This window comes from Oncorhynchus mykiss, chromosome 17 (assembly GCF_057628025.1).
Source record: "Oncorhynchus mykiss isolate SJ-2025 chromosome 17, ASM5762802v1, whole genome shotgun sequence".
Lineage (NCBI taxonomy): Eukaryota > Metazoa > Chordata > Actinopteri > Salmoniformes > Salmonidae > Oncorhynchus > Oncorhynchus mykiss.
Genome location: NC_143038.1, coordinates 47,211,701 through 47,222,684, shown reverse-complemented (window position 1 = coordinate 47,222,684; position 10,984 = coordinate 47,211,701). Strand labels below are relative to the sequence as shown.

Sequence of the window (10,984 nt, the reverse complement as noted above, 5' to 3'; positions counted from 1 at the left end):
TAAGGTTCACATAGCACATCAAATATACAGTAAGCACTGCCTAATGTCATGATGATGCTCAGCATTTCCCATTGATTTGTGATTGAGTAGTAGTCAGCGTTTTTCTTCTCTCTAGTTGCTTCAGGATGTCAACATGAGACCGACCACCTTTGAGTTCTGTTTCATATTTTAGAATGAATCATTAATGAAAAAACTGCCACACCAAGAAATGTAAGAAGCCTTTTTACAACTAGTTTAATTCAGAGAACATAAGTAGTACAAATATCAAGGAAAAGAAAAACAGTGGGCTATTGTAGACAAAATAAGGGTGCCGTTATTTGCAAAGACAAACCTTTACCAACAGGAACTGGAAGAATAGTGGAAGTCCTAGAGGTCAATAGAAAACATATCGGTATATTAACCGACAATAGGATAGCTGACCATAGCCTTCCACCACATCCAGACACACTAATCTTGCAGACATGGAACATGACTTGAGCACTAGACTATTTAGAATGGTGTGTTTCTGTGAGCTGGTACTCATGGACAAATAGAGAACGCTTATAATGATTGATGAAATGGAATACTGCTTGGGGACAACTACGGTATGTCTTGGCATTAACAGGACTAACAACCATTTTAGTCATGCGTTACACCTGCATACCAACTTATTTACAAAATACAGAGGAATTGGTTACCTTACATGTCACAGAGAAGCAAAAATGAAACCGCTAAAATATCCGTAAAAAAAAAGAAAGTTCATTCATCTTCTTTGCCGTCAAACTCGACTGCCATGCATTTCCTTACTTTCTCTCCGTAGACCTGGAGCGGCTGCGAGGGGAAAAATAGTTAAGCCAGAATGTTAATATAAACTTCCCCTGGAGCATTCATGCACTCCCTCAGAAAGATGTTACACCATTGGCCTGTTAGTGTTCCTTAGAAGCCACAACTAAAGTGGTTTCACTGTTGCTAAGATAAGAAATTCTTGCTGTCTGTTAAAACCCCCCCTGCTTACCTCCTTGATCGGGAAAATGATCTTGAGGGTTTGTGGTTCCTGTCCCGGGACAAAGATCTCTCCCTCTTCCTGTCTCTGGAGAGAGACCTGCATACAGAAGGAAAAAGAGAATGAACCAAATCAACCTGAATTTTACAGAGGCCCCTGTTGACAATGACAAGAGGATCTAATCATTGACAAGTTTGGAAAGCTGTGCTGGGGTGTGGTGTGTTAAGAGATCAAATACTTGTCAGAACCATACACAAGGTTCAAAATTGGGTCCCTCAGTCCATGCTTCCATGAAAAATAATCTGCCGTAATCTTACTTGCCCACAGTACGGCTGTTAACTTTTACAATCTCTTATGGCTGTCAACATACCTGCTTCGGCTGCGGCTGAAGCTCCTCCTACGTGGGGATCTGGGGAGGGGGGAATAAGAGGATGTTAAAAGCAGAGCATGATACATTGGTGGCCCATTGATTCCAAACCCATCCAACCCCCAAATTACCCTGAAGTAAACCCTACAGTCCCAGTCCCCACCAAAAACTGCCCCTCTGGGGGAACCAAGTTAATGTCTATTACACCCCCCCCCCCCCCCAAAGGGATGGGAATGGGTGACTGCAGATAAGGCATTTGTAATCTGAAATTCAGTCATCGCCTCCCATAAAAGGCCATGGTTAGTTAATACTGCCAGCTGAGTGAATGACAAAAAAATGCTTCGGAAAGAGAAGTGCAATTATACCAAATGGGAAGGGGTAAGAAAATGGAGGGTTGTAACATAATTAATGGTCAAAAATTGGGTAAGAATGCTCTCAATGCTGCAGTAAATTCAAGGCTACATATTGAGCACAAGTGCAAAGCACACACAAGATGGGACCACTGCGACCTAAACCAGGGAAAGCACTGATCAGAAAAGCTCCTTTGAACAATTAGAAAGACCGTCACAGATTAATAATTAATGTTTCTCAAAAATGTCCATTCCCCTTTAAATCAACGGATTACAGTAATGAGGGAGAAATATCAATCCTGTTTGATTCAAATAAAAAAGGATAACCTTTTTTAAAGCAGCTTTCTCTTCACTTTTAAATTTGTAATCAGCAGTGTACTGTATGAAGCAGGTAAAACTTACTAGTCGTTTGGTTTTCAACAAGCTAGAAATGACGAAGGGGAGGTAGACTGTAGGCCGGGTAGGCAGATTTGGCTGAAAAGGACTGGCCAGATGCTGCGAGGTGATTAGTTGGCTGGTGGATGGGGGCTGGCTGTGGATTTTTCCTGCTTTTATTGGTTAGCCGAGGGCTGCTGCTGGTAGGTTGCAGTGTAGACATTTGGGGACGTAAAACGCTGATTGGTCGGGAATGTGAGGAGGGCCGCTGCCGATTGGGTTAAAGTTGGAGGAGGAAGAGGCTGAGAACTGCATGCGCAGGAACCAATGGGCTGGTGCAACCTGACGACTGGCCATGTGACACGACATCAGCCAAGCTGATTGGGGCACGCTGGTCAATGGTCACATGATGCTGAAAGAGGACTAGTTGACTGACTCAGAGGGTGGTGAGAAGAGGCATGGTGATGACTCTGTAACGGGGTTCATTTTTATTAATATAAATGGTCAATAAAAAAAGCAACCTCAAATTGTAACAAAAACAACCAACCTAGCATCATTAAGCTTCCCTCCCACCCGGTTCATAGTGAGGTACTGGTCTGAAATATGAATCACCTACTTCCAAAACACGTTCAGTGCTTCAGGTAACAGTGAAAAGCTTGCAAGCCAAATTTAGAGAAAATGTGGTAGAGAAAACGCAAATGTACTTATCACTTAAACTTGGCATACAAATCAGCACACTTAATTTCACATTGTACCCACCCCCTGGATCTAAAGTACCCCGGAAGTCATTAAACAATGATAATGAAGATGAAAACTGCATGCCTTCAGCACCACATTACACTAACCACTGTAGACTACCATGGAAAAGGGGTTATCAAACACTAAACTATCACTACGGTGCAGCGAAACAGGAGATGCAGTTTGGAAAGAGGACACGGGAACAAAACAAGTAGATTAACTAGTAAAAGGGACAGAAAGGGATTAGTAGTCTGTTGGGCATTGCTATCATAAAGCCCTGTATGGGAGATGAGTTACCTGCGCCTGGCGGGCGGGCTACCACGACGCCCACGATGGTCATCTCGAGGACGTCGGCTCCACGATGGAGGAGGACCCCGGTTGCGGGTGCGTTTCTCCCCATTGGACAGCTCCACTCGCACACGGGAACCACTTAATGTCCTGTGCAGAGCAATACAGTGTTACCGCAGAGCATGCTGTTAAATAGTCACCAAAACATTATGGCATGCATGGCCTTGTTTCACCCCCTTTCAGGAAGTTAAATGGAGGCAAGTGGCAACAAAAATGAATAGGCAGTCCTTCCAAATATCTCCAAGCAAACTAGGCTCTGTCATTAAGTTATTTTATACCAGAGTATAAAGCACATGTGGATCATTTGAATTCATATGGACAAACCAGAAAAGCTATTTCAAACAGTTCTGGAACACTCCTGAGATTATCTGCATTTATTTTGTCAAACTACCAAGTGTATTGGCATGCAAATGATGCAAGGAACAAAAACTTGAAAAATGACCTCGATTTCCTGATTCTATCATTCAGTTATTTTTACACCAGAGGAACTTGTTCTTAGGTTTTACCTTCCATCAAGTTCTCTCACTGCGTCGGTTGCATCCCTTGGATCTTCAAATTCCACAAAAGCAAAGCCTGGGGGGTTCCTAGCTACCCAGACACTGCGAAGTGGTCCATAATAGCCGAATGACCGCTCCAGCTCTGTCTTATTGCCATTGTTCCCCAGGTTTCCCACGTAGACCTTGCAGTCGAGAGGGCAATCTCGGTGCATGGCTGGATCTTTAAAAAATATTAAACAACATGTATGTTTTGCTTTCTAGGAATCATTATTCAAAAGGCAGCCTATCAGCAAATGTACTTAACTTTAAAGGCATGCACCTGTAAAAAGAACCTGGGGCTCAATTGCATTCAGATAGACGTGAACCAGAAAAGCTACTTCAAGCAGTTCTGGAACACACACCTCTAATTATGTGAATTGTATTGGCATGCAAGGAACAAAAATGTAAGTAATTACCTCCCATTTCAACAGGCCTCAATTTTCAAAACAAAAAATGATACTCCACAAACGTCAATGAGAAACTGAAAGAAGATTTGTCCATTTAGATTTTCATGTCTTACACATTTTCCACTCAACAACAATGTATATTCAAGTAGGCCAATAGTCTGTTCATAACACTTAGATAAAAATGGTCCTCCACATACAATTAAACCCACATTCAAACAGCCAGGTGTGTTTATAACAATCAAGCAGATGTGTATGATTATGGTTGAATTTGAGGTAGGCAACAATAGGGCATAAAGCCAGTGGTGTGGAAATGCATTGCACATGGAAATGCATTGCGGGATTTCTTATTACCGTGAAATCGCTAATTGGTTCTGCTATACTGCAATAACAAACTATAATAACAGGGTAAAACAACTAACTAACGTTAGTAAAACGACAATCACACCTCCAGCCTTTGTTCACATACGTTACTACGCAAAATGGAAGAAGGGGCCTTGCTGAGATAACCATAACCCTCAACATTTGCTGGCTCCCTCCCCAGTCCCTGTACTGACTAGTTCACCATTTGCACATGCCATGGCTACGTGTGAGAGAGTACAATTGCAAATGAACTGCAACATAATCAGTTACTTGCTGCGATACAGTTGGGTCTAGCCATTTCAGCTACTCGTTAGCTAACGTTAGCTACCTGAGAAACAAATGGCTAACTAGGGCCAGCTAGCTAATATGAATACAAGAGAAAGTTCGAATACATATCAAAGAAACAATATTAACTGCTAAATAGAAATACGTGTCACATTTTGTATTATTTAGAGGGGTTATTTACCGTAACGTATTTTAAAACAAACACTGATAGTCGATTCGTTTCCTGTCCTTCGTCGAACCGCCTGTCTGTATCTGCAAGCTACAATAAAATGGAGACCGGAAATCTTTATGGATCGTGTGTACCATCTATCCGTCTTACGTAACAGACGGATATGACCTACTGATCAACTTTTTGACCTCAATCCCTCTGCCTCCCTTCACATTTTCTTTAATATCGTCTCTGGATATTGGGACGATGGGATATGTTGACTGACGGTATTGGTTCCACCCTGAGCTGTATGGGGTTTCCACTAGTTATCACAGCGTTTTAGTCTTTATTTAAGGTTAGGCATAATGTTAGTAGTTTGGTAAACGTTAAGGTTAGGTTTAAATTAACATTTTAAGAAGATCAATTGTAGAAATATGCAGGGTTTATGACTTTGTGGCTGTGGTAACTAGTGATTACCCCTGCATGGCCTTCTCCCCCATTGTTTCGTTCGCTTTCTCTGGTGAGATACATCCAGCCTCTTGCGAATTGAAGGACATTTACGAACCCAGAGAGACTAAATAAATTATTTTGCATTGCGGTAACCTCTCATGGTTCTTTATCAATAGTTGTTTAGTAGCTCGAAAATGTTGGAAACATTAACTTACTTGAACATGCTGTAGGTCATGTAACTGTTTGTTACATGCAATGTTTTGTGGACTCCACCTGACAGATGTTGCTCTCCGGTTTTGTGATGAAACCAAGTTGTTAAATTTATTCTGCCACTCTTCTTACTATTTCGGCCTTAGGCCTATACAGTGGGGCAAAAAAAGTATTTAGTCAGCCACCAATTGTGCAAGTTCTCCCACTTAAAAAGATGAGAGGCCTGTAATTTTCATCATAGGTACACTTCAACTATGACAGACAAAATGAGAAAAAAATCCAGAAAATCACATTGTAGGATTTTTAATGAATTTATTTGCAAATTTTGGTGGAAAATAAGTATTTGGTCAATAACAAACAAGCAAGATTTCTGGCTCTCACAGACCTGTAACTTCTTCTTTAAGAGGCTCCTCTGTCCTCCACTCGTTACCTGTATTAATGGCACCTGTTTGAAGTTGTTATCAGTATAAAAGACACCTGTCCACAACCTCAAACAGTCACACTCCAAACTTCACTATGGCCAAGACCAAAGAGCTGTCAAAGGACACCAGAAAATTGTAGACCTGCACCAGGCTGGGAAGACTGAATCTGGAATAGGTAAGCAGCTTGGTTTGAAGAAATCAACTGTGGGAGCAATTATTAGGAAATGGAAGACATACAAGACCACTGATAATCTCCCTCGATCTGGGGCTCCACGCAAGATCTCACCCCGTGGGGTCAAAATGATCACAAGAACGGTGAGCAAAAATCCCAGAACCACACGGGGGGACCTAGTGAATGACCTGCAGAGAGCTGGGACCAAAGTAACAAAGCCTACCATCAGTAACACACTACGCCGCCAGGGACTCAAATCCTGCAGTGCCAGATGTGTCCCCCTGCTTAAGCCAGTACATGTCCAGGCCCGTCTGAAGTTTGCTAGAGAGCATTTGGATGATCCTGAAGAAGATTGGGAGAATGTCATATGGTCAGATGAAACCAAAACCATTTTAGAACTTTTTGGTAAAAACTCAACTCGTTGTGTTTGGAGGACAAAGAATGCTGAGTTGCATCCAAAGAACACCATACCTACTGTGAAGCATGGGGGTGGAAACATCATGCTTTGGGGCTGTTTTTCTGCAAAGGGACCAGAACGACTGATCCGTGGAAAGGAAAGAATGAATGGGGCCATGTATCGTGAGATTTTGACTGAAAACCTCCTTCCATCAGCAAGGGCATTGAAGATGAAACGTGGCTGGGTCTTTCAGCATGACAATGATCCCAAACACACCGCCCGGGCAACGAAGGAGTGGCTTCGTAAGAAGCATTTCAAGGTCCTGGAGTGGCCTAGCCAGTCTCCAGATCTCAACTCCATAAAAAATCTTTGGAGGGAGTTGAAAGTCCGTGTTGCCCAGCAACAGCCCCAAAACATCACTGCTCTAGAGGAGATCTGCATGGAGGAATGGGCCAAAATACCAGCAACATTGTGTGAAAACCTTGTGAAGACTTACAGAAAACGTTTGACCTCTGTCATTGCCAACAAAGGGTATATAACAAAGTATTGAGATAAACTTTTGTTATTGACCAAATACTTATTTTCCACCATAATTTGCAAATAAATTCATTAGAAATCCTACAATGTGATTTTCTGGATTTTTTCTCTCTCATTTTGTCTGTCATAGTTGAAGTGTACCTATGATGAAAATTACAGGCCTCTCATCTTTTTAAGTGGGAGAACTTGCACAATTGGTGGCTGACTAAATACTTTTTTGCCCCACTGTATATCACGTTGTCAAGGCATATGAACTAACAACAGGTTATAGAGCAAACAACATAATTATCACAACACATAGGTTGTAATATGGCTTGTTTTTCCTGGCTTGGCTTCCCTGGAGGTTTTACCCACACACCACTACTGAAGATCAGCCAAATTATCATCCTACCTGACTCCCAAAGGAATATAAAGAAACATGTACAGTAGGATGTGATCTGCAGGACTTTTTGTCACATTCAAGAATAAAAAAAACTTCACCCACAGGTCAATTACACATTAGAAAGATCAAAAGGCAAGTCTGTTTGTGACAGCCCTTTCACATTCCAGTTAGTCAATTGGTCTCTTTAGTATGCAAGCTGCATCTGCTGACTGCCTATACTAAACTGTAGGAATGGAAACTGATCCGCACTGCTTCTTGACACACTCCTCGCTTAACCTGGAAGCCAGCCACACCAATGTGTTGGAGGACACACTGTCGAACTGACGACCGTAGTCAGCTTGCCGGCGCCCGGCCCAACACATGGAGTTACTTGAGCACGATGAGACAAGGACATCCTGGCCGGGCAATCCCTCCTCTAACCTGGACGACGCTGGGTCAATTGTGAACCATATGGGTCTCTTGGTCACAGCCGAGCTCAGACGGATGATATTCCTATTTGTTCAGCACTTTTGAAATGGACAAAGACAAAATTCAGAACATGGGCCGTTCTTACAGTTTTCTCCCTGTACACCAAGTCAGAAACATAGGATAAATAACTGGGGCATATAAGCAAACAATGAAAGCTTTTACAATATTTGCTGATGACATCTCTCTAAATCTGGCTATAGGCTACATGTGCACCACCAAGTCAGAACAGTAGACCTATAGTCTAAGTTCTGAGGGGGAGAGGGAACTAATTCTTAGGGTGAGACACATGGGCTACTAACAGCTTACTACACAACATACACTAATTATTACTTTCTTAGCTACAGTATACATATATCCCTGGCATATTACATCATTTATGTAGCAGCATACAAGACATGGGCCTATTTTTGGACTTGTTGTGCTGTGCTCACTTGTGGGCAAACTTTGTCATCATCTAGATTTATGGTGCTTTCAAGACAACGAGGAACTCTGAAAAAAAAAACGAGGTTGAATCACAAGAAAAAGACCCGAGTTCCTGACTTGGAAATCCAAGTTGGATGACCGTTCAAAACTTATTTTCCCAGTTGGAGCTAGTTTTTTCCTCCATGTTCCCAGATATCTTGAACGCACTGAAGTCTGAGATTTCCCAGTTGTTTTGAACCTGGCAGAAGTCATGCTGTATTGATAGCATGGCCAATGTATTCAACCTTTTCTGGCCCATGGTGTTTTGTGTGAATGTGTATCCTTTCAAGCTTGGAAAACAGACCCCTTCAGACAGATATTTTAAATCGTTAAACCCAGACTTGGACCACACACCCTCTCCACTGAATAGCAGGCAGGGAAAGCAAAATAGTGATTGCTTTGCATCGCAGTTAGCCACTGATTCCTTCCAAACCACTCATTGTTGAATTTGCCATTTCCGACTGGTTGTGTAATGTCCAATGGCCTATTATTAGCACTAATACGTTTTATCTATAATTTCTCTTCATATGACAAGGATGGAAAATAATTTGCCAGTAGATTGTCAAAGTGATTCATGATGACTGCTTGTCTAGCTAGCTAGCTAAGATTTTGATATAAGTGATTTGACATCATTTTATCTGTGGCCAATGACCTTGAGCCTTCTTGGACGGGCACTTCTAGTGTAAATCTATGGCAGGACCCAAGGGGACTTGAATTGCCTAGCTCTCCCTGAAGATTCTGTGGTGACAAAGTGTCCCCATGAGTGATAGAACACTGAGCCAATCACGGCGCAACTAGAGAAAATTACCAAAGCCTATGCTCCAGTCTTTTGCCGGCTTCCCCACCTACACAGAAAGATTGAGCTAGGCTGAAACGCCTGCATTTTGTAGCTCAAGAGCCATATTTGTATGCTTCTTCATTAACTCAAGGATTGTATAGATTTTTTGTCATTGTTTACATTGTAACACAAATGAATGCCAAAAATAACTTGCAAAATAGGCAATTTTTTGCTAAACAGTTAGGGCTCAAAACAGGTAGAGGTCTGACTGGTCGCCACTGCTGCTGAGTTTGCAAGATAACTTTTCTTTAATTTTGATTTTCAGGCACAAATTAAAAGGAGGTACTGACTCCCCCATGGATTGATGTTTCAGCATTGTCTCGTTTTCTTCCTCTTTGGGATTGGGTTGGCGGATCGCATCCGACTTTAAGGTGCATACACTGCCACCTATTGTACTTAAGTGTGAGGCCAGTCACAGCCTATCTACATTATTCCTGTTGCTAAAAGGAAAAAATTGGACCAGGAACTAACCCTTCACCTATATACCTCTATTTCATTTATTTTTTAAAACACCATCACACTCACTCTTCTGCAGTAAAATCTCATACACCCAGGCCCTTCTCTGCAGCTGCCACCTATATTCCCACAACCCCATTAAACTACTTTGACCCTATCTGCTCCTGCACCATGACAACGGGCTGGGAGGATGGGATTAAGGCCGGTCCGCTCATTAGGTGGCAGATTGATGAGGACTGCTTTTCCTGAGCTAAACGGTCTAAGACACATCTCCAACAACACATAAAACCTCACATAATTCTGCCCCAAAACAATTACAATTTCTCTCAATCAGTGGCATATGGGTTTTTTAGGTGAGCTCTGATGTTGCCCTATGATAAGCAGTGCCCACTTTGTCAATGGCAGGGGTGCAAAATATTTATCTTGTCCATTCCCAGCGCGCCTCTCCAGGGTGCTGTTGGAGAGACATCACTGTGGCGCTCCACCAAAACTCAGTCCAAAAATGATCTAACATAAATCATGTAGCAGATATAGCATATGGTAGAAATAGTATGTGGCCTTTTCTGTAGCCTAAAGGTTGGAGATAAAATGTATGACAATACGGAAACTTTTTACATCATGCAGGTTTCTCCGATCAAATGGCCTAACCTAAATGGCGCCCAATCAAAAAAAAAATGTTAACAGACAACATATCCTAAAAACAGGACAGATCAAAGTAAAATGGATAATATGGAATGGACAATCAGGCTACTCACAACTGCTGTCCAGGAGTTTCATCCGGTGGGCGAAATTGACATGATCAAGGTTTCAAGTTTGTATCTGTCAATTTTTTCAGAGCTGATCATAGCAACAAATGAAATACTTCTTCTTCATTACCCGCTGTGTAAACACATTGTAAATAGGCTCAGGATAACTCTTTCTGATAAAGTTGGGTATCTGATATTCAGAGCTCAGAGTCACAGGAAGCAGGACTAATAAAGCCAATGAAACGGCCTGTTTGCAAATGGTGGGCCTACAACATGGATGGACATTCATGAAATTCCATTGCGGGCGATATGGCAGGCCGTCTTTCCTTGTGTGTTTTACAAACGGTAGGCATACCACATAAAATTAAATTGCAAAACTATAGGCCAGAGATAGGGAGCTCCAGTCTTCTGGGACCAGGTTGGTGTCAAACTTTTGCCCCAGCCCTAGCGAACACATCTGACTCCAATAATCAACTAATCATAATCTTCAGTTTAGAATGCAATTCGTTTCAGCAGCAGTGTTTGACTAGGGATGGGGAAAAAGTGTG

General features: G+C 42.1%; 1 protein-coding gene across 2 annotated transcripts; it reads right to left on the bottom strand.

Moving 5' to 3' along the window:
* Positions 1 to 209: 209 nt before the first annotated feature.
* On the bottom strand, positions 210 to 5,208 carry srsf3b (serine and arginine rich splicing factor 3b). 2 transcript variants are annotated; one of them, XR_016487990.1, is made up of 8 exons: positions 4,930 to 5,144; positions 4,113 to 4,177; positions 3,667 to 3,877; positions 3,110 to 3,250; positions 2,102 to 2,544; positions 1,353 to 1,391; positions 995 to 1,081; positions 210 to 810 (listed from the first exon to the last, which is right to left on the bottom strand). XR_016487990.1 is itself a non-coding variant. In XM_021569327.3 (7 exons), exons 2-7 carry the CDS (start codon positions 4,117 to 4,119, stop codon positions 783 to 785), a joined length of 513 nt encoding a protein of 170 aa, XP_021425002.1. In that variant the 5' UTR covers positions 4,120 to 4,177; positions 4,930 to 5,208; the 3' UTR covers positions 210 to 782. The 2 variants fall into 2 exon arrangements, 1 of the variants encoding a protein (XP_021425002.1); XM_021569327.3 differs by lacking the exon at positions 2,102 to 2,544 and having other exon boundaries at positions 4,930 to 5,208.
* Positions 5,209 to 10,984: the final 5,776 nt, after the last annotated feature.